The following is a 24,145-nucleotide window of genomic DNA, read 5'->3' as shown; positions in this document are numbered from 1 at the left end:
AAGAAAATCATTCGTAGGCTATTGAGCAAGTGACCAGATCATGATTTCTGGTTTTAATAGTGCCTGCTCGAAAGTTAGGTGATACTGGCTCCTCTGAGCTAACTCCTGCCTCTGCTTTGTCTTTAAAGCCACATTGTTTGTCCTTCTGTCTAGTGAGCTCTGCTCTGAGCCTGATTGGAAGTGACTGTGTCAGAAGTCAATTCTGACTTTTCTTTTTGTCATACTTGAGCCAGTCAGATTTTCCAGCTGGAAAGAGGTACAGCATAAAAGGAATTTTTCTTGTATCTTTTAGGAAGAAGGTAGTCGTAAGAAAGAGGTATTTAAAGAAAACTGGTAGATATGGTTGCTTTTCAGTTTAGACAGCTCTCACTCAACTACAAATTGTAACTCCCTATAAAGGGTCATCATTTAGGACCTGAACTTCCCTCTTATTATGCAAAGCTACGCTTCAGTATGCATAACACATTATTATTTGTAAAACATTCCAGTTAACCTACTGGCAAATTCTGTTCCATAGGCATGACTATATTTCACTGCACATCTGTCTCATGCCAGTAGCTAGGTTTCAGTTTATGCTTGATACCTCCTGATTCCATCAATAAAACCTGATGAGACCTCAATTTTGTTCTTTATTTGTACAGACTGAAATAATAGAAGTATGTAAAAAAAAAATTCCAGTGAAAGTATTCTTTCTAAATATTTTTGCTGTTGAATGCTACTAAAAATCCTAAGAGATTGCCTGTTTTAAATATTGTCTCCTAGTCCAGATGCTGCTTTTATAGAAACCGATTGTGACTGCGTCTTTTTTAAACTCAACATGATTTGAATGCAATCCTGTTTATATTCTGTTCATGGAAAATATTTTCTTAAATGATATGAAGCTCATTTTTTCTTTTCCTCCCACCTCTCTAGATATGACCCAGACATTTTGTTAGGCTATGAAGTCCAGATGCATTCCTGGGGTTATCTCTTACAGAGGGCTGCTGCACTGAATGTTGATTTATGCCAGATGATTTCTCGTGTGCCAGGTAAGTTATTGTATAGGGCTTCAGTTCAGTTCTAGTAGAAGCAAACTGAAATCTATGAACAAATTAAAAAAATAAATACAGAGTATTTCTTGAGATAGGCCTCATTTTTTTTTTGTTCTTGCTCCTGTGTTGTTACAGTATAATCACACCCACACACCAAAAAAAAATTAGGAATACCAATGAGATTCTAGTGTTTTCTGAATTTACAAATTCCTGGAGTATTCCACTTCTGTGTGTGTCCTGTATTCATGAACCTGGACTTATATTCTGTAGTTGTGTGTTAAGTTTTCAGCTCTTTGAGGTGTTTCTGCTACCAAACCTTCTCTTGCTTTCCTTGGCTTAAGTCATTCAGAGTACCTACCATAATCATCATTTGTGGTTTCTCTGGCTGGGATACAAGGACATAAAAATGCTCCTGAGTAGCAACTGTTCTGGAGAGCAGCTTTGTAATAAAATCCTCACTTTCAATACCCATTCTTGTATTTTGGGCAAATTTTATTGTCCCCAAGTGCTGATGCTTTCCTCCAACATTTGGAAAAAAGTCTGTTTAGACTGGCAAGAAAACTTGGATGAGAATGGTAAGCCTAGTGTCTGTACTTAGCCAATCAATAGAAGCCACCATTCTGAAGAATGGAGTTAGTGAACAGCTAAATAAATGTGCTGTCACACCCGAGAAGAGTCAGGATGACTTTGCAAAATTAAAAACTGTCTCAAAAATATGTTGTAGCTCTTTACAGTCATCAAGGTGATGTGGATGAGGGATATTTTAAAAATGAAAATAGTTGAAAAAGCTGCTTTTGTCAGGACTCTTGCCAAAGATCTGTACAGAAGTTAAATAGCCATGAAATAAGAAGTGCTTTACTGTGATTGTTCTATTAAAAACTTCAGCCTGTTGCTTTGTAGTGGTTGCAAAAGCAAATGTTAGGAATTATGGAGCAAGGAAAATATAAAGCAATGAATGTAAATGTAAAAAATGTAAAAATCTGTAGTGTGCTTGTACCTCAAATACTGATGTTGTAGCCTCCTCATAACCTTCCCCCCCATCAAAGTGGATATAGGAGAACTGGTAAAGATGAGAAGGATAATCCAAAGGTGTCTAGTAATTTAGTATTTTGGGATTCCAGAAGAGACAAAACAGTGTAGGAAAGGTAAAAGCCTATGAAATCTTGAGGAATGTAAAGGGAAATAGAGATTGGGTTTTCATGGTCTTTTCCAATGCAAGAACCAGAAATCAAGTGAAGCTAGCAAGTGGCAGATACAGAATAGAAGTTGATTTTTAATCTCTTCATTGTTGAACTCTTGAGTTCCTTGTCACGAGATAGTACAAATGCTTAAAGTGTACATTGCTTCAAAAGGAGATAAATTCTTGCAAAAAAAAAATCCATTGGGATCTATGATATATGTGAAAACAAGGTCTGGACCAGAAAGCTGCAAGTGGTTAGAAGCTGGAAGAGTTGTAGAGAGAGTATCAATAACTGCTTCCCCTATCTTGAAGCATCTGCCTTTGAGTACATGACAGAACCTGACACTGGGCTACTTGAATGTTTGGGCATACCCAGCACAGGAGTCATCTTTTGTGTAGTTTTCCTGTGTGCCTGGCCAGGAAAATACAATGTTTTAGAAGCACTATGTTCACACACTCCTTCCTTGAGGTTTAAATGATTGTATACTCTTTTGATGCTTTCAATACCTGTAACATGTTTAGAAAAGAACTGAGTTATAGAGTCCTCCCAGAGACAAGAAAATAAAAGAAAAAAATTGTATCTTCAGCTGAAATTTATTGGCAATTGGACTTTGGTGAATTTTAAAATACTTTATGTATGAAAACAGGAGCACATGATAGTTTAAATATGAATAGACCATCAAAGCTCACAAGTTTCCTTCTTCAGCACAAAGCTCTCAAATTTGTTCTTCAGGAATAATAACTGATTGCATGAACCTTGTTATGCAATTCCTTTGATGGCTTAAATTGAGATGATATACTAGTTGCAGAATAATGCCTCTAGGTACAGTCTTCAGAGGTACTGAATCATGTTCAGAAAAATTTTTGACCCATTACATCTTACGATTTGCAATGTCTTTGGTAAGAGGAACAGTTAAGTGTTGTAGTCAGAGGTTTCTTAAAACCTCCAAAGATCACAAAGATGTACTGCTCTATTGTAGAAGAATGGCTGAACAATCGCTTCAGTTTGGGACATGTGCCTCTGCTGTTATTCTTAAAGGCTGTTGCAGCTCTTGTCTTGCAGGACAGCTCTGTCTGTACTTTAGTTGATGCAGAACCAAACAGATCAGCAAAGCTGTTAATAGTACCCATCTTCCTGACATAAGCTCTTCCTCAAGTTACTGATTTTGGGATACACATGAATGGGTCCTCAAAGAAGAAAGGGAACTTCATGGTTCCTAATGGTAATATCCTCATATATTTCACAGTCAGGCTTCCTTCCCTACAACTATGAAGTCCCACACAACATGGGTCAGTTCTAGTGAAGGAAACCAGGATTGTAGCCCTTAACATTTTTGGACAGGAAGTTCGAGTTCCCTGACCATCTTGTCACACATCCCAAGATCCCAATTTATCCACATCCACATCCCAATTTATCACTGGACACCAATTAGTGTGCAAGTAGTGCAAGGCAACAGTGGCAGTTTATGCTGCTCCCTAACTACACCTCAAACCCCAACCTGTGCATGCAGAGCATAGACACAGTCTGCACAGCACTGGTATTTGTAGTGCAGATGTTCCTGTGCCAACTGGTAGATGCACACTCAGAAGTGGAATATATAACACTTAAAAATGCTTCTAAGAATTGGTGTTATTTTAAGGTAAGTAATTATTTTTTGACAGAATTGCAGGAGAAAAATGAGAAAATGTTTACACTGATGAGCTCTTCCCAAAAATGTCATATTGTAAGTGTGGGCTTGCATGCATGACCATATACATGCAAGTTGTGTTCTCTGTTGCTTTGTGGCCTCCTTGTCCATGGTTTTGACCCCATCTGTGTTCCTTTTGCATTTCCAACCCCTGTGCTTCATATTTCTCTCCTTTCTTCATATGCTGTATTTTCAGAACAGGAAGTGCTCCTTCAAGCAGTATGCTCCTCATTCTTCCTGTTGAAATAAAGATGGAAGGGACTTCTCCTTCCCTTTCCTGTGATTTCACTTAACAAAAAGAAATCTGGACTTCTCTCTGGTTTTGCTTTATTGGCTGAGTCTGGTGCTGCCTCTGCCATTTACAAGTGAACTATTCATAAGTCGTTAGGACACATCACAAGAACAGTGAGTGCTGTGCCTGTGCATAGTGGCATTTTCTGTGTGCGCACTGTGGCCTCCTGTTTCCTCCTTTACATCACAGTTCAAAGGGAGTGGGTAAGAGAGGGTAAGAGGAGACTTCTTTTTATTTCATCTCATGCACTTGAAAGATAGGAGGAATGTCCAGTTCTGCTTCTTAACAACATAGTTTCCAAAGAGGCTTACATGGTTCTGGTGATATAGTTCCCACCCCAGTTGTGGAGTAGTGCAGGTTTTTGTAATATCGTGGTGCTCATCGCAGGCAGTCTGGTTCATCAGGTGGTGGGTGGGTCTCTCTGGTGACCACATTATACTTTGCTGCCTGTTTTTACCAGCAACACGTGAAGCAAACTTACTATGGGAAATCTCCCCTAACAAGTCAGAAGAGAACTGGGATGACACTGCAGAAAGTAAAACTAACCAATACTTTCTGCTTCCAATAAAAAAAAAATATGGAGGGACAGGAAATACAAGTTCCTCACTTTCACAGGAGATCCAGCATGTGAAAGTGAAGAAAAGCAGAAGAAAAAATGTTGCTACTTGGTGGGCCTTTTTTTCCATCCAGACATGGAAAAAGAAGTTGCGGTTTTCCTCCTTAAAAATCTGAAACAATAAGGAGGTTAAAAAGATGCTATGCATTTTGGTGAAGTGTACAAAAGGTCTGCTCAATTTTGTCAAGGATCTGTGATTTATTGATAAGGTTAGTAAATGACAAATAGGTTTTCTTAATCATATTTTAATTAATATGGTACACATTTGAAGAACAACATACAAAATTAGTCTGTATTATGTTGTTTCACAGCAGTTCTGCAGCATTTCAGGCAGTTTTTGCTTCTGTCATCAAGCAATGTGCTTCATGGCTGTCTGAGGATCTAATTGTTCAGCTCTGATCATTATTGCAAAACAGTTTGTATCCACACTTCTACACACTCTGTCCAAAATGTTCTGCTTTTTGTTAGCAGGGTACTGTACAGGCTGTGCTGTACCTGATAAATGAGTGGTGGCAGAATACAGAGCAACCAGCTGTTAAAAAATGGGTGGATTTAGAATTGTGGGGAAATTGCCTTGAAGTGATTTCTCTTCCATTAAACTAGTAAGAAATAAGACTGAGGATCGGTGTGTTTTCGTAATGGATTTTAGTCTGTGTGGTACATTTTAAAAAACATCTATGTAAACACTGGAAGGAACACCAAAACTGTAGACTTATAATGACTGAAAAAAGAGATAGTTTAAAGAAATGTATACCAAAAAGACTGTCTTCTCTTGTGCTGTAGCATTCCAAAGCATGACAAAAATCAAGGATAACAAAAGAGGATATATTTCTGTACTTTAGTCACCGCTGTCTCACAGGAAGATGTAGAGTGCTGCATCTGCATCAGTTCCTTCCTATTTCCTTCTCCCTCTGCTATCCAGAACTCATGTCTGTCTACCTGCACTCACTGCAGTGGGGTTGCTTTTACTGTATGAAAGACACTGCATTTTCTCTTCCATGACCTGGTTTGGAGTAAGATCATTGCAAGTAAAGCCTTGAGTTATAAACACCTTAGGGCAGAAATCACTTTTGCTTATTATAATTTTTTTATGTTGTGCACTACTGTATGTGCAGCAAACTCTCAAGTAACATTCAGCATTGCATAACCAATATATCCACTATGGAGAATATATTGCCTTGGACATTATTTCAATGAAACTGAAGTAAGGGTTCTCTGCAAAGGGCAAGAGCAGAAACACCTGGAGGACTTCCATTTAGAGATTGAGTGGATGATTGGTAAATAAATAATCTTGTGGAATCATTAGTAATCTTTATGAATTCTTATTTTTCTAGGGAGCACAAATTGAAAGAGGAATGGCTTGATCTGGTCTTGACTGTCCTATAACCTGTGTAAATATATTCTCTTTTAATGTCTTTAGATGAAAAGAAAGAGAACAGATTTGCCACTGAGCTGGATGAATATGGAGCAGATACAATGAGTGAAATAAATATTGTTGGGCGAATTGTCTTGAATATTTGGAGAATGATGAGACATGAGGTAAATTTTTTAAAAGATTAATGTTTTGACTTACTGGGTTTTCTAATTATTGCAGACTTTGTTGAAAGTTTCATGTAAATTGTGTAACTTCTAGATTTTTTTTTTCTTTATACACCTCTTCAAATAGAGTAGTTTGCCAGTTTGTGAGAATGGGTTTTGCATATCGCTAAACTGTAAAGTACTGAAGCCCTTACTTTTCAGTAGTGTTTCTTAATTATACTCCTTTTCACTGATTTGTGGGTTTTGAGAACAACTTACTCGTTTTAGGAATTTGTCTAATATGGTGGTTTTACTACATTAAGTACTTGAACATATTTTAAGATGTCAGATTTACTCTTCTTTTTTTTCTTTTCTTTTTTGTTCCATTTATAACTTTACATTTAATATTCAAACAGCCCAGTCTTTACAAATCTTCTTCTGACCAAGTTCAGACCTGATCTTTATGAACTGCATAGCTGTGCATAGTCTTTTCAACTGATAAGGGATACTTTTTCCAGACTTGTAAATAGTTAGTGACTTCTAAGAAGAAATATTAGCTTTTTTAACAAAGTACTAATAAAAGTTAATAAATGCAGTTGTTGCAGTTTTTGAAAAGTAGAGATTTTTTGATTATGACAGCCGTCATGCATCTTGACATGTCTGCTGTGTTTTTCTAGGTGAATCTAACGAATTACACTTTTGAGAACGTGGGCTTCCATGTTCTCCATCATCGTTTTCCTTTATTTACATTCCGAGTTTTGTCTGATTGGTTTGACAATAAGGCAGATGTCTACAGGTAATGATCTATTAATCCATTTTGTTAACTGTTTTTAAGGCCAGATTCTTAACAATGGATAGGTGGAAGGTAAAATCAGCATAGGAAGAAATAATCAATTTAGCTCAGGCACTAGAGCAGTGTATATGCAGCAACATGAACTTGTTTACTTGGATGTTCTGTTACATAGTTATACCCTCAATATTACAGTAAGATATTTCAGTTACATTTTGAACATATCTGAATAGATGTACTATTTTGAAGTTCTGTAATGTCTTTATTTTATTTTAAATAAAATGTTCATCAGAAAGACTTTTAATGAACTGTCAGGCTTTTGTTTCACTTCAGAGTGCATGTCAAGCAAGCTAGGCTTAAAAGTAGTACAAAACAGCACACAAGATGTTAAGACAGGAGCTATAGCTGCTTAAAAATACCTTCATATGACATGTATCACATTCAGCTTCACTCTTCTTGAAGCAATTTGATATTGTGTGATATGAACAATTCATGAAACTGAGTATTGATCTGAACATTGTTTGTGACATACACAAATTTTTTGTAAAAGTTGAACCTTGTAACTAACTGGAAATGTCGTTTATGCTCAAATTATGAATTCATGTTCAGCTGTGATAGGCATTCTTAATACAGAAAGATGTTTCCACAAAGGTCCACTCAGTTAAAAAGCATGTAAACAGATGAGGAGATAGTTGTTTCTGTTTTGGTAATCCCTTGGGGCAGTGAGGAGAACAGGATGTAGTATATCATTGCGAGATGCCTTAACTGTAGTTTGCTGTAACACATTCTGTGTACATCTTTAGAATACATAAATGTATATTTATATACACCACACTTTTGAAAGAGCTGTATGAAAATGTTCTAGAGGAAATTTTTATTTGCTGGTTTGTAACAAGTTACCATAAAAATACATTTGGCTTAGTAGAAAGAGCAGCACTCTTCTGATTGTTTATAATGAGGTGTTCACTCTCACAGATGGAAAATGGTTGATCATTACGTTAGCCGGGTTCGTGGGAATCTTCTGTTGTTAGACAAACTGGATTTGATTGACAGAACAAGTGAAATGGCGAGACTTTTTGGCATTCAGTTCTTACATGTATTAACAAGAGGCTCCCAGGTAAGACTTTGTTCTCCTTATACTTCACAAAACCAAAATAGTTTTTACAAAATGTTCGAGTTCTTCGGCATCTTCTCAGTCCATATGTGTATTTTCATAGGGTCACAGAAGACTGTTAACATGAATTAACACGAAACTGAAAGATAAAGAATACTATTCAATCTATTATTGCTGCTTTTGAATTGCCTAGTCTCAGAGTTTAAAAATAACTTAAAAATGGAGTTCCCCAAATGTAATCACACGTGTGAATCTCTTCTACTGACTTCAGGAGCACTAAGCTTTCCCTTTGGGTTGGTATTGTTCACACTTAAATGAGTCTGAAAATGAGTGCTTTCTAAAACACTAAGAAATATAATTAAGCATGTTTTAGAAAGATGAGATTAGTTTCTTCCAGGACAGACAAAGCAGCATTGAATATGTTCTAAGGGACAATTCTGGTGCAGCAGACCTCTAGGTGAGATTTTACAGTAAGACAAGAAGGGCTCTGGCTTTATTAAATATGTGTCATGCAAGATGTTTGTGGTTCTATTATTTTGATACCAACATCAGAGGGAAAAGGGAGCAGGACAGAGCAAGATGTGTGCTTTGTTTGAGAGCCCAGCAGTCTCCAGTAATACCAAAGGCTTTCCTTGCCAAGATTCTGAGTGATTAGGCTACCTCTACTGCTTTCATGGCTACATGTGAGAGCTGAACAGCACCTGAAATGAGAGTCAGCTACTCGGTCAAGTGTTAGCTCTTCTCTTACCATAAGCCAGCCAAATACGGGAGTGTCTGAAGCTGCAGTTTCCTGAACAATTCAATCCGATTAAAAAACTTTTGCCACCTTTTTTCCTTTGAATGCAGTTGCCTGTGTCATCTCTTGACTCAGAGCAGATTCTTGTTGGTCTTGCTGGTAATGACCCTGTATTTGGGGGAAAAGGGGAGCAGGCTGGCAGGCACCATCAGCAGAACCATGGCAGTGTTCAGTAGGTATTTGCCAGTTTAGCTCCCCAATCTGGTTTACCATATTATCAGAAAATACCACTGTTGGAGCAAGGGAAGAGAAATGCACAGTTAGGGACAGGGAGTGTGGGACCGGCATACTGCCAAGATAGATATGCTTAAACTGTCATGATTGCAGCCCACAAAGACTGTTCTGCCTGTCATTTTCTCAGATGTCTGGGAGTGGGAGTGAGCAACAGAAGCATGCTGCATTTTCTATCCTGACTGTTCTTTTCTCTTCCCTTCTGTGCACGTATGTTCTGTTTCCACTGAAACTTTCTAGATCACAAAAACGGCACTTGCAACAATTCCCAGTCACCTCAAATAATTTTTTTCACACAGAAGAATCACTACCTTTTATGAAGATACTGCTCCTTAGCTAAAAAACACATTAAAATGGAATAGTAAGAACAAATATCCAATATTTTCTTTTTCCACATTTGTATCTCTCATTGAGTTTTACAATAACTTTTAAAAATCATTTTATTTTATTGTATTAAGCCATCTCAAATTTTTCATAGTAGACTAAACAAATCTAACAAGAAATGGTCATAGGCATACAGATAATTAGTCAGATGTTGGAAGAACTTGCTGATTTTTGCACAGGAGTCAGCAGGGCTGATTGAGAGAACTTTAAACTGAATTTCAAGGGAGAAAGGAATAAGACCAGGCTCACTGGAGGTAAAGCTGGGAGCATCATACCAGTGGTTGAGAAACAGTGTCCTAGCAAAGTCTTTTGGTCTGCTGTCTCAGTGGAGGTAGAGGGTGGAGATCCATGTGGCAGCAAAGACAAAAGGATTATTGATGTGTTAGAAACCACAGATGGACCTGAGAATAGTCATGTAGGGATTAGGGTTTCCCCCCCTCAAAAAGGTGTTAGGATCAATAGCCCAATTGAGGTGCACCTGCACCAGTGCACTCAGCGTGGGCAGCAAACAAGAGGCGCCAGTCCTGTTTTATATCTTTACTGATGATCTGGACAATGGGATCGAGTGCTCCCTTAGTCACTTAGCAGACAACTCCCAAGTTGGGAGGGAGTGTTGATCTGCTGGAGGTTAATAAGGCTCTAAAGAGGGATCTGCACAGGCTGGTTCAATGGGCTGAGGCCAGCTCTATGAGGGTTCTCCCCTTGGCTCCCAACAACCCCATGCAGGGCTACAGGCTACAGGAAGAGTGGCTGGAAAACTGCCTGGAGGAAAAGGACCTGGGGGTGCTGGTCAACTGCAGTTGAACATGAGCCAGCTGTGCCCAGGTGGCCAAGAAAGCCAGTGACATCCTGGCCTCTGTCAGAAACAGTGTGGCCAGCAGCACCAGGTTGTCGCTCTGTACCCAGCACTAGTGAGGCCACAACTCAAACCCTGTGTTCAGTTCTGGGCTGCTCACTACAAGAAGGACATGGAGGTGCTAGAGCAAGTGCAGAGAAGGGCAGTGAAGCTGGTGAAGGGTCTGGAGCACAAGTCCTGTGAGCAGCATCTGAGGGAGCTGGGGTTGTTTAGTCTGGAATAAAGGAGGCTCGTGGTGGACCTTACCGCTCTCTACAACTCCCTGAAAGGAGGCTGTAGTGAGGTGGAGGTCAGTCTCTTTTCCCAAAAAAGAAACAATAGGACAAGAGGAAATAGCCTCAGTTTGTGCCAGGGGTGGTTTAGATTGGATATTAAAAAAATTTCTTCTCCAAGAGGATGGTCAGTCATTGGAACAGGCTGTCCAGGGTCACCATCCCTGGAGTTAAGAAATGTGTAGATGTGGTCCTTGGCAGTGCTGGGTTAACATTGGATTTGGTGATCTTAAAGGTCTTTTCCAACCTAAATTCTATGATGCTATGAAAACTCGGGGAAAAAAACCCACAATCTGTCTTTTGCCAGAGCCAGTCCCTGACCATCTTGTCACACATCCCAATTTATCACTGGACACCAATTAGTGTGCAAGTAGTGCAAGGCAACAGTGGCAGTTTATGCTGCTCCCTAACTACACCTCAAACCCCAACCTGTTTTTAAGGTGCAGGGTCTTGTTAAAACTGTTGGTTCTGTAAGTTCATTTATAACTTCAAGGTTAAAGAAATTATATCTAACCCATTCAGTACAGTGAATGAATACATAGTATGTCAGGCAGATGGCCTTTAATAGTGATTTAGTTTCTTAAAAAGCACAAGATTTTAGGATTATGTAGGTTTGTTCCTTGATATTTGTGATTTTCAGTCCCTTGCCACCCATGTATATAGTTTTCATCTGTTTTGGTTTTTATTGTTCATGGACACAGTGAAGCCCACTCAGGCTTGTAAAGCCTTTACTAAAGCATTGAGTAATACATAAATAAATAGGGCTGGGGGTTTTTTCACTTGTTTACAGCTATATTTTGTCATGTCTTGAACAAGGTGTTTGCTGTTTTATGCTTCCTGTTCTACTTGTGGTATCAGGAAGAAAGCATGATACCCAGTGCATTTACTGCATATTATACTTTGTTTTCTTCAGTGATCTGCAAATCTAAGAGTACTGCAGTTGAGCAAATGCTCATTCACTGACTGTAGCATGGCCATCCACATGTATTATTGAAGCCTGTTGGATGTTTATTTTTTCCATAGATAAAAATTAAAAGTACTCAATTTTCTAGGATTAGGGCTGAATGAAGAGGAAGCACATGGAAAAATTCCACTATATGTGATACAGAATCATAGAATGGTTAGGGTTGGAAGGGACCTGAAGATGATCTAGTGATATAAAATACAATTAAAATATACATTAAGAACATGGCTATTTATTTTGGAAAAGTAGTTAGTTATCTGTACTTCAATGAGGAAGTGTAAGCTTGTATTTGCACTGGTTAATACACACGTTTGTTCTGCATTTTTAAATGATAATGGTTTTATCTGAACTGTTTTGCAGTACCGTGTGGAGTCTGTGATGCTGCGCATTGCAAAGCCAATGAACTACATTGCTGTGACTCCCAGTGTCCAGCAGCGAGCTCAGATGAAAGCCCCACAATGTGTTCCCTTGATAATGGAGCCAGAATCCCGCTTCTACAGCAACGCTGTTCTTGTCTTGGATTTCCAGTCCTTATATCCTTCCATTGTCATAGCATACAACTACTGTTTTTCAACCTGCCTGGGACACGTTGAAAACTTAGGAAAGTAAGTTGTTACTGTTTTCTCACAAGCTTTGATTCCATAGAGACTTGAGTGTTGAGTGTCTTTTCTAAGGTACCGAGAACCCCTGGTTGCCATTGGAAATAGTGGGCACGTATGAATAGCACCATTTTCTGTTACACAATAGAGGTGATAAAAATCTACCATGTGGGTGTGTGCATATGTGTATACACACACATACATATACACATCAATATGTATTCTTAATTAAATATAGAATTAGACTCTGTTCTCATAAAACCCCCCCAAAACAGCTCTGTGCATGTGTGTATGTACACCTCTTTGATTATTGTCATGGTGCTGGTTTTTATTATTGCTTCAGAATAAGTTAAAATTAATATAAATCCACCATCTGTCTTCAAGACTGGACTGGGGTTATTCCTTAATGAGTTAGGATAGTTCCTGTATCAGTTGTAGTTCACTCTGGTTCTAACTACTAAAAATTAAAAGGTACAATTTAGTTATTCTTTGTAGCATCTTTTATTGAGCTTAACAGTTATTCTGTTAATTGGAAAAAGATCTCACTGCTCTTCGTAATTACTCTATAATATAAACAGTATTTTGAAGAATGGAAAGATACCTGCAATAGTTGCTGGGTGTCACCATCAGGTTTTCAAGTTTCTGATTTGAAATTCTGAATTTGTAGGAAGAAAGTGCAGTGTGGTACTTGGTAAACATACACAGTTTCCATAGGGGATTACAGTATTTAGTATGTGCCTCCACTAACTCAGTATTTGGTAATAATTCATAACACAGAGCAGAATTGATAAATTTTGCATGCATTGGAATTTAGCTATTTATTACTACTTTGTTCCTAGAACCTTTTGTATGTAGCTAATAAATTTGAAAGGATGTTAGGTTCATTTATACCTGAGATTACTCTGTCCTTGCTGGCATTATCAGCATTTTAATGTGAGCTGGTGCTTTTTCTTGATTAGGCTGTAAATGAATGAATTGTCTTCATATTTGAATTTTCTCTTTATTAGGTATGATGCATTCAAATTTGGCTGTGCATCTCTGAGAGTACCTCCTGACTTACTTTACCAGATTAGGCACGATATCACAGTGTCACCCAGTGGAGTAGCTTTTGTCAAGGTAATGATATTAGTGCTCTGTGACAGGATTTTCACTGCCTGTTGGCTGACTAGCTTAAGATCAAACTGATATTGTAGTTTATATTTTGCTGCATTAAGAGCAGACAAAAAGGGGAGGTTCAATCTCTCATTTCACAATGTTTTGGTATTTGTCAAAGTGTTGAACTTCTGGCAGTTCAGGAAGTAAAACTTCTTTATGCTTTCCTTTATACTGAAGGCTTATTTAATCTATAATTAAACTATTTTACTTGTGCAGTTTGGGGATCAAACAGTAATTATCTGTGTGCAACAATTCATTCTTGTCCTGCCTGTATAGCAGAATGCTGTCTTAGAAAGTAGTGATTTGGGACATGAAACTCCCCGACTTGCTTTCTATTGTTCTCATTCTGTTATGTGTCCTCCTGGCTGGTATGTAATGAATATGGCCTGGAGCTGTTGCAAATAGTTGCAAATAGCCAGTCACCAGCATACATGTATTTAATGTAAAACAAAAACTTTTTAGTAAAGAATATTTGCAGAATTTTTAAAATATAATGTTCCTTCAGCATTTAATACTTGAGAATTAACAGCTAAATATTGAAGTCCCATTTTAGTTGATAAGGTTATCTGAACTTTGCATTAGCGGGGCTGATGAATACAAAGAACAAAAAGCTGCTTGTTCTGTCCTTAAGCACTTTGCCTGTATTCTAGGTTCCTTGTAATATTTGTGGGAAAAGCCAAACTGTTGGTGGCAAGGGCATCTTGCTAATTTGTCTTCCTGTCAGTGGTTAACTAACATTTCTTGGGTTTGATTTTAGTCTTAACTATTTATGTTGGGCTCTTTAACACCGTGTTTTCCTTTGTTCCCTTTCCGGCAGCCTTCGGTAAGAAAGGGTGTGCTGCCAAGGATGCTAGAAGAAATTTTGAAGACCAGGATAATGGTGAAACAGTCAATGAAGGCTTATAAGCATGACAAGGCTGTGACTCGAATGCTTGAAGCTCGTCAGTTGGGTCTTAAATATATAGCCAATTTTACTTTTGGCTATACTGCTGCTAATTTTTCTGGAAGAATGCCATGCACTGAGGTAAGGATTGCAGATAAAAATGTTGGAAAGATGCTAGTCAGATAACATAATATTATTATTTGAAACAAATTAAATACTTTCAGAAAAGCTGTTTTCATTTGTAGTACTGAAAATCAGCAATTTAGGATTTATTTATGATCATCTAGAAAAATATAAAGGTCTTCTTTTTCTTCTTCCCATAGAGGAGCATTTGGAGTTGGCATTTCTGTAGAACTGTTTCCAAAGGTAGATTGGATTATACTTCTAATAGTGGAAATAAAACACTGTAGCTTTTTCATAGTTTTCATAGGAATCACCAGAATCCAAAAACTAGAGAAAATGATCCTGAGCAGTCTTGTCTTGCCCCTTAGATTTTTAATACTTCTAAAGAAGTTTAAAACAATATTTTCTTTATTTTAATACTTAATAATTTTTTATCATTTTCCTTTTAGTCCTTTTTTTCAGGTAAGTTAAGCAACCTTTTTATTTATTATATGTATTTAAACCATGAAATAAAATATATTGTCTCAATACAGTAATTTTCATAAAAAGATCAAGCACTGTTAGACTGTGTTTACCAAAACCTAGTATATGGTTTAGCAGCAGAATAAAGATTTTCCATCTATCTTTAACTTTGCAGATTGGAGACAGCATTGTCCACAAAGCCAGAGAAACGTTGGAGCGTGCCATTAAACTGGTGAATGATACCAAAAAATGGGGTGCTCGTGTTGTATATGGTGATACAGACAGGTAATTCATGGTCTGCTTCCTATAATGTTTTAAAATCATAGTAGTTCTTCATAGATAGATTTTGCTTTTGTCTCAACAAGGCAGATTTGTGATCCTGAAAAGTGCATGTGGATCTTCTTTGGATGTTGCTTACTGTCTTTGCTGAATATGCAAAGTGACTAATACCGAGTTTGCTTGGATTTCTTTTAGCACTTTGAAGGTTTCCTTTCTTTTGAAAATTATGTGGAACAGAAAGGGGGGAGGGGAAATATTTTTTCAGTTGTGAATTAATATAAATCTAATTGACCAAATTATTCTTTTTGTGCCTGTTTCTGATGCCATTTTTATTTTGGAAAATAGAGTACTTATAACACAGTAGGCATTGCACCTCGAGGAAGGCACTGTTTTAAGCTTCAGAAGTGGATACAATGCAAAAGCAGCCACCAGAGCATACAAAGATATTATTAAGCTGCCTGACATACATTTTCTCAGTCAGTCTTTCATCTAAATAATAGCCATGCTCTAGACATACCCATCTCTGTTCCACACTTGGATAATTTTTCAGCCATTGGGAAACAAAGCTTGTCTGGCTGTCCTTTCTTAATAACTTGTGAATCTAGTGACTGACTTCAGCCAGATCTGATAAAAGACTTGACATTTCAAAGCTACTGAATTCATAGTGGCTTCATTTTAAAAAAAATTGTTGGAGGAAGGAAGTAAAATCCTGTTGCTGCCCATAGTGGGGGAAAAATGGCGTACCAGAGCTCTTTACAATTCTTTCCTGGGAACTCCAGTTTTGCACTGCCTGGGAACAGTCACATTCCCTGCCTCACCAGATAGTCACAGCATTCATCAGCCCTTTGGCACTCCTAATCTCATGCTGAACACCAAAGTTTCTCAGATTTTTGGCTTTTCTAGCTGAAGGAAGGGAGTACAACTGATAGCAGCATCCCTGCCTCTCTACCAGGAAACTATAGCTTGTAATTTTCAGGAGCTATGTTGAACAGATCTGTGCTGACTTCCTGTGTCTGATTTCTTGTAGCATGTTTGTACTCTTGAAAGGAGCCACAAAGGAGCAGTCTTTTAAGATTGGTCAAGAAATTGCTGAAGCTGTAACAGCAACAAACCCCAAACCTGTCAAACTGAAGTTTGAAAAGGTAAAAGGAAAATATTTTGCTTCAAATGTGTAGGGTGCCATACAAAAAAAAAAAAACCAGCAACAACAACAAAACACACAAAACCAACCAAACAAAAAAAGCCACCAGAAAAAAAGTTGAAAAGATTTTTCTGAACCCTAATGTACATAAGGATAAACAAGTCATGTGCTGTGCTGTTTCTGTGGGTATATTGCAAGCTGCTTAATGCCTCAGGGACCTTCTCAGAGGAGCACTACAGTATGAACAATAAAAAAAAAATTCCCTACTTTCACATCAGTGGTTTGTTGTGCTGGCAGCATCAGGCAGTTTGAATTCCTGTCTCATCAGTTTTTGGAAATGTCTCCCTCAGTTTGGTATTGTATACCTACAATTAAATCAATGTGTGCAACTTAGTAGAGGAAATGTTCACCATCCCCAATTCCAGCACATTAATTACAAGCCTGCTATGTATTTGTTAGGCAGACTCAGGACACTTCAGCATATGTCCCTGTGATACTCACACCTGTAAAATGAAAAATCATAGAAATCCATTCAGTAGGCTTCTGGAAGAAATATTAACCACAACAAATCTTTTATAGAAGAGTAAGGCAATGTGTTACTGATTTTGCTGGAATTTTGTCACTGTAGAGTCATTAGCAAGGTGTTCAGGCCTGTTAGCTTTACTTCAGGTGGTCTGGATATTTTCAAAATACATTCCTGACCCAACAAGTTCATTCAGAATTTGTAAGCCTGAGGCAACCTAAACTCACTGTTCCCTCTTCCATGAGAGTCAGGAAGATGTGGTGTTACCCTAGTAACACTACAAAGAGGAAATTGTTTTCCATTCTTTTATTTAAAAGTGTTCAAGGAATACTTAAACAATCAAGAATGAAATAAGAGGTTGGAGAAAACAAGCCAAAGAGACCATGATCCTAAAAATCCATTCCTGAGAAGACTGTTCTCCAAGCACCAGCATTTAAAAAGCATACTTTTCCCAGATGGAGATACTAGCTGATTTTTGGTACCTCCTTATTAGATAAAGTTTGAAAACAGGAAGTTCTAAGCCACTACTTTTGCTAGGAACATTTTCTTCTCTAATGTTTAAAATGAAGTTGTCTTTATAAGAAAGAAAGATAATAGAGTTACATTAGAAATGGCAACAGATGCAATCCAGAAAAGTAAGGGAGTATACTTGCAACAGTTTATATGGTGTGTCGCTTTCCATCTGAGCTTCAGCTAAATGAAATATAAAGTGATTTAAGAATGGAACACCACAGAATCCCAACTTCCTCAGCCATCCTTTAAGAGTCCTTTGATCTGTTTTATCAGTTGTAACGATTTAACAAAAAAAAAAAGCAAGCAAACAAAAAAACCCAACAAACAAACCAATGAAGCACAGTATTCCTTAGGAAACCCTCTATGTTCAAAGTCACCTTATATTCCCAACATATTCCAGATTGGGCTATCTTCTTTCTAAACATTCCAGGTCTACTTGCCATGTGTCCTGCAAACTAAAAAGAGGTATGTGGGTTACATGTATGAAACACTGGACCAGAAGGACCCAGTATTTGATGCAAAAGGCATAGAGACAGTCCGAAGGGACTCCTGTCCTGCTGTTTCCAAGGTAAAGTATTCACAGATTTCTTCCTGAATGAAATTACAATCTTCTTCTTTCATTTTATCTTTGTCCTTTCTCAGAGTTTCTAGTCCTTTTGAGTTGTCTGAGTCTTCATCTGTTTTTCTAGTATAAGCCATTTGAAAGATAAACTGAAGATCTTTTACAGCATTACAAGGAGTTGCATTTTACACCTTATCTTTCATCCCCTAAAAACCCCATTAAAAGCCCTTGGCCCATGTAAGTTCTCTCAAAGACCATTCTTAATCCAGTTCACTTTACCTGGAAGTATTACTGCCAGATGAGTGAGACATGCTGATCAGTCTGCCAATAGCTCACATAAATCTGGTTCAGCTAAGAATTCCTTTAAAATATGCTTTCTGGCCTCTTTATTTTAAGCTGTGTATTGAGAGGTTAAAAAGAAGTTAGGAAATCTTATTTTTAGCCAAATTAAAATAAATTTATGCCAGTAAAAAAGGTAACCACATAGAAGGGTTTACTAAAGTCATGGCAAAATATTTTAGATGGCAGGGAAAAACATCTTCTCTCCTACTCTGGAAATTTCTATAATTGTTGAAAAAATCTTACTGCTGGAGTATGGATGATGTCATGAAGGATGGGGCAAACCAAGGAAAAAGTTGTCCAGTAATGTGTTTGTCTTTGAGTAGAAGAGATTGCAGCCTGTTGTCATAGTAATATCTAGTTCACCACTGGTAGTTCTTCTAAGCAGTGTATTTGTATTTCCATGTAATTTACTCAATTAATTGGAATTAATTCTTTTCTAGTTAAACATACATGTTTTTCTCACCTTTCTCCTTTGGTTGTAAAGATACTTGAGTGTTCTATCAAGCTGCTATTTGAAACACGGGACATTAGTCAGATCAAGCAGTATGTTCAGAATCAATGCATGAAGTTACTGGAAGGAAAAGCCAGCATGCAAGACTTCATCTTTGCAAAAGAGTACAGAGGGAGCTCAGCATACAAACCTGGAGCCTGTGTACCTGCTCTGGAAATCACCAGGTAATGAGATCAAGAAGTGCTAATCATACATACTTCTTATCCTGACCTTTGTGCTGACAAGTTACGGGTAGGAGCTCATAGGTATTTTTTTCTTGATCTTTGTACTGACACATTATGAGTAGAAGATTGTGGATATTTTTTCTCTTGACTGTCATACTGTCAAGTTATGGATGGCAGTGAGATGTCGCCTTCAAATACTGTTGAGGCAGTTGTCCCTGACTTTCTTCTGTGTGTGAAAAGAGATGGTCCTAGAAAGCCATTTTGTAGTCCTGGAAAGAACCACATGTTCAAGAGGAAAGTCTTGGCAAGACGCTGTAACAGTGTGTTCACTTCTGTTACTTACAGTGTGGGTTTTGTACAAGGGCTGGACTCTCAGAGTTTACTTATCATTCATGGTTGTTAGATATGTTACAAATTGTGATAGTGGTATCTCTTAGTGCTGTGAAATACATTACCAGGCATAGTTTTTCCATTTTAATAAAGTACCTTACTTAAAGTTAATATTTCATCCTGTTGATATCATTTATCAGTAATAGATGAACAGATAATGTAAGCTGGAACATTTTGTCACCTTGCTTAATACAAAAGGTCTTCCAATTAAGCTATGCTTTTTTAATAAAATAACATCCAAGTCCAAAACTGATACCTACTTCAAATGGAATTGTCATTTGCTTTCTGAGCAAAGGATAATTCAATTTGAAGCATGTATCATTCTACTGAGCAAGCAGTCTCAGAAAGCAAAGGACAATTTGACCAGAAAGCAAATTGTACTGGAGCTCTTTTTAGTACCTTGGCTGCTCCTTATTAAAATATTTCCTTAAGGAAGGGGTAGCTAGAAAACAGCCTGCATGTAAATCCAAGTGACCTGAAACAGAACATGTCTGTAGGGCTTGTGTCTCAAGTTCTAAAATTTAGGTCTGATCATGAGACAAAAATGAAACAATTTGGTCCTAACTCCAGTCACCTGGAGAGCAACTAATATAATCAGATGGGGAAGCTTCCAGGCCAATGAAATAGCTATGAATTTGCCTCTGGATGCATTCTCAAGGCTGTGTTTTGGCAGGAGAATGCTTGCCTACGACCGTCGCTCTGAGCCGCGCGTCGGGGAGCGAGTGCCCTACGTCATTGTGTACGGCATGCCCGGCCTGCCGCTGATCCAGCTCGTCAGGCGGCCCATCGAGGTGCTGCAGGACCCCAGCCTGAGGCTCAATGCCACCTACTACATCACCAAGCAGATCCTGCCCCCCCTGGCCAGGGTGTTCTCGCTCATTGGCATAGACGTCTTCAGCTGGTACCACGAGCTGCCCCGGGTGAGTGGTTTCAAACAAGAGTTAGCAAGTGCAGTGCATCTGTGTGCAGTGTTTGGCCTTGTTGTGACTTCCAGTGGAATGAGGTTGATAGGAGGCAACAGCAAAGGTTATTTTGTGAAGCAGTGTTTGATGCTCAAGTACACAGTCCTGATTCTTAGATCTTCTGTGTGGGGCTTTTTTCCACATAGCAAATCTATTTTTTCAGCCAGCCCTTCTGTGCAGGGTCGATCACACAGTCATCTTCTGTTTTCTGATCCCTTCTGTAGTTGTAGAGAATATTTTTCTATAACAGTGTATTTTTAACAGTAACAGTGCATGTTTGGCCATATCACCTTTTAAATCTCTCTGTAAAAGCTGTTGGAACTCCTGTTTTTCCAAAACGTTCTGAAGATCTTTCCTCTGTATAGAAAAGGTGGCATGCCCCAGGAGCAGGAACACTTTCAAAATTTGTATCACCAGAAATTTAAAACCAATAATACCAGAGCATGATTTCCCTAAAAGTTAAAGAAGTCATTGAGGTGCAGGAAAAGAAGAATTAGGTAGCTGGGTTTTAGTTTGTGATTCCCCAGACAAAAAGGGATGGCGAAAGACAGTGTATCTGTGTCGTTTGGTTACTCTGCTCAGAGTAGATTTCACAGCATAGTGATACATGGTGTTTCACACTGCAATATAGCATTATAGCTGTATTTCCCAGTATAGCCTTGATTGAATTCAGTTCTTCTTCTTTTCTCTACCTTTCCAATGGCACCGTGGCAGTCACCTTAAGTGTCTCCAACAAGCTGTTGTAAAAAGGTAAAAAGAGCCCTGGCTTTCTGCTAGGCCAAGGAGCAGCGAGGAAGTCACAGGGAGCAGAGCAGCAGGAAAGTGAAGGATAGTACAAAGCAAAAGTCATGCAGCAGCAAGAGCAAGTGCAGAGAACGAACTTCCCAGGGTGATGGGCCAGTGGTGGAGCCTTGTCCAAGGAAATCAGAGCATGAGCTAGTGCCATGGACCAAAGCACTATGGCAGAGCTGTGCCCAGGACTGCCCAGCACAGACACTCGAGGGCAGGCAGGATCCAGACAGCAGCCACTGGGGCTGCAGCCAGGGCACGTTTAGATGCGAATCAGATCAGCACCTAAGAAAGGAACAACTGCAGGAGGCAGAGTTTGAGGTGAGATCAGGAGTTAAGCATGTGACCAAGGATTTTTTGGTTACAGATTCCCTGTGAAATAGGTGTGGGGGAGGGCTCTGATCAGCGTATCACTTCAGGGCCAGTGCTGCACTCCTCAGAGTGCTGTGATTCATGTTCATAATTTGTGTATGAACCCATGCCCCGCAGCCGTCTTGCACTTTCTTACTCGAGAAAAAAGTACGTAATCTAGGAATAAGGCAAGCCGCTGTCTTGGAAGTTCATTACCTCTTAATTATTTTTCTTAACAGATTCAGAAGGCTGCCTCAGCTGCCTGCACTGAGCTAGAAGGACGCAAAGGCACCATCTCGCAGTATTTCACGACCTTACACTGTCCCGTGTGTGATGAACTGACCCAGTATGGGATCTGTAATAAATGCAGAAGTCAGCCGCAGCATGTGGCAGTGATACTCAACCAAGAAATCCGAGAGTTGGAGCGTAAGCAAGAACAGCTGGTCCAGGTACAATTAAAGCATTGTCAGATGTCTGTCAGCAAGAGACAGGGGCTGAAATTTCAAAGCAGTGTGTTACTGAATGCTCCCAACAGAAATTGGAAGTATGGTCCGTGTGTTAAATGTGCTGCAGCTTGTTTGCTTTTTCCATTGCTGTCGAAGGTAGGACAGCAGCTGTTAACTCTCCTAGGCTTTGTGGAAAGCTAAGGCAAAGGAAGAGATCAGAACAGAAGATACTTCTCTCATTTTCTTCTGATTTTTAAGAGTATTCTATATGTTTTGTAGGTCCCTTTTTATCATGACAGACAGCTGTGAGAGTGTAAAAGATTCACCCTTTTTTGCATTAAAATAGCAGATGATGTTCTAGAAACAAAAATGTTTGGGCCAGAAAATTTATTTATTTAAATGTATAACATGGATGTTGTTTAGTTGGAGGATTTTCTTGTTACCTTTCCTCTCAATAGGAATTTTCCAAGCTGCTTTTTCCCCTTGAGCTAGAAGTCAATTAAGAGGGTAGCTGACTGTGCTTATGAATATATTACAGCAAAGCACAATGCCTCCCCTTGTGGAAACATATGCATACCCTCACCTGATTTTCATACTGTCATATTTTATAATTAATAAATAGTTTAAATTTATTTTTAGCACTAGCACATGAACCATTTTAAAGACTTGTCTGAATGTCAGGGATATAAATGCTCCTAAATCTAAGCATTGATTTGATAGGTTCTCCTAGGGTTGCTAAAAACCCACTGTAATTCACTTCTAAAATATGTCATTTCTAAGCTGTGGACTTCTTGCTGTATTTTGTAATATTTGCTCTTATCTGTGTTGGAAGTGGCAGTAAGGGAGGAGATGCGTGTTCTGCAGTTTGCTTGTGGTACTCTAAACCCTTTGCATTGCTCTTGTTCTGGAATAAATCAGAATTTAGCAGACTGGATCAGCTCCACAGAAGGATCAGTGAGTTTGATGAGAACATTCTCTTGTCCCTCCAACAATGCAACAACTCAGCAAGGCCTGGGATCCTTTTGGGACAGTGTCAATGTTTGATGCAGCTGTAAGAGCATCTTCTTATTTTAATATGAAGGCATATATATCCTTCACAGCTTAAATTTTTAGCTCTGTGAGATTACAAATATGCTGGAGCCAGCGGAAAACTGATATAACACTGAGCTGTACATTTTTTTAAACTGCACTCAAAAATTACGTGCTCTAGGTTAAAACCATAGACTTTTCCCCTCAACACAAACTGAACGTAGGACATGTCTCAAGTACCATTTCGTTTGGTCCCTAGCATTTAAACCAGCCACAGCCTCTTTCAGAAGAAGGTTGGGTAGATGTAGTTCTGAGATTACAAACCTGGAACCAGCTGTTTAAATCCTGTTCCTTCTGGTCACAGTTTCAGGCCAGAGGACTCGGGTATTCTCTGAGGTGCCACATGTGGGACTTGGCCAGGAGGGGCTGCACCTCTCCAGCTATTGTCTGTCTGAGTTTCTGGTCTGCAGGGATTTGGTGCTGATGCAGGCCTGGCATCAGCACGGAACGTGGAAAGAAGGAAAAGTAGTTGTAAAAGCAAAGGGATATAATGTGGGTTTGTTGATCAGGCTATGCAAATGATAGGATAAACTGTGTAACTTTTTAATGTTACAAAACACAGGTGTGGCTGGAAGCAAATTTCTAAGGTTTTGGAAAAACTGTTGGAGGTGGTAAATGCTGCAAAGGATGAAAATAAAATAGCAAAGCAGGAGCTCTTCCTTTTCTAAAGGTATCTGCCTTTGGAAAAACTGTGCCTGCTGCTGTTTTGTTCCATCAGGTATCTCACATTAAAGGTATTTTCAACCAGCATTAACAAGTAGTTCCTTGAACAAGGAGAGCAGTGCTACTTATGTGGCCTGTTCTTTGTTGGGATTGATTGACTCTGATTAGGTGAAACTAATTAAAGCTTATCGTGAAACGAGTTATTTATTTAAAGTCCCTTTTCTCTGCAGAGAATAACTGCAGGATAGGAGTTTTGTCTTTTTTCACTAGGAAACTTTCATAGGGAGTAAGTTTATCACAAATAGAACACACTGCCCTGCTTAAATCCAGTCAATTTATTTACCTTATTTTTCAAGTTCAAGTAGGACTTAATTAGCAGGATTGAAACTCGAGCTGTAGTGTCCTGCTGTTGCTCTCTGTCCAAGTTCAGTGGGCGATGCTGGCAGCCCCCCACCAGCAGCCAAAT

The 24,145-nt window shown here is 38.7% G+C and overlaps 1 protein-coding gene across 1 annotated transcript in view; it reads left to right on the top strand.

The window, feature by feature from the left end:
* Window positions 1-24,145, top strand: part of REV3L (REV3 like, DNA directed polymerase zeta catalytic subunit) — a 71,930-nt gene that overhangs the window by 46,225 nt on the left and 1,560 nt on the right. The window contains exons 18-30 of the mRNA XM_017739520.1: window positions 913-1,028; window positions 6,228-6,346; window positions 7,003-7,121; window positions 8,091-8,232; window positions 12,093-12,337; window positions 13,339-13,447; window positions 14,304-14,510; window positions 15,130-15,239; window positions 16,261-16,375; window positions 17,841-17,978; window positions 18,799-18,989; window positions 20,053-20,299; window positions 21,721-21,930. Coding sequence (XP_017595009.1) covers window positions 913-1,028; window positions 6,228-6,346; window positions 7,003-7,121; window positions 8,091-8,232; window positions 12,093-12,337; window positions 13,339-13,447; window positions 14,304-14,510; window positions 15,130-15,239; window positions 16,261-16,375; window positions 17,841-17,978; window positions 18,799-18,989; window positions 20,053-20,299; window positions 21,721-21,930 — 2,068 coding nt within the window. The remainder of the gene's footprint in view (window positions 1-912; window positions 1,029-6,227; window positions 6,347-7,002; window positions 7,122-8,090; window positions 8,233-12,092; window positions 12,338-13,338; window positions 13,448-14,303; window positions 14,511-15,129; window positions 15,240-16,260; window positions 16,376-17,840; window positions 17,979-18,798; window positions 18,990-20,052; window positions 20,300-21,720; window positions 21,931-24,145) is intronic.

The sequence above is a fragment of the Corvus brachyrhynchos genome, unplaced genomic scaffold, assembly GCF_000691975.1.
Source record: "Corvus brachyrhynchos isolate BGI_N302 unplaced genomic scaffold, ASM69197v1 scaffold14, whole genome shotgun sequence".
In the NCBI taxonomy this organism is placed as follows: Eukaryota; Metazoa; Chordata; class Aves; order Passeriformes; family Corvidae; genus Corvus; species Corvus brachyrhynchos.
This window is presented reverse-complemented; position numbering and strand designations above follow the sequence as displayed.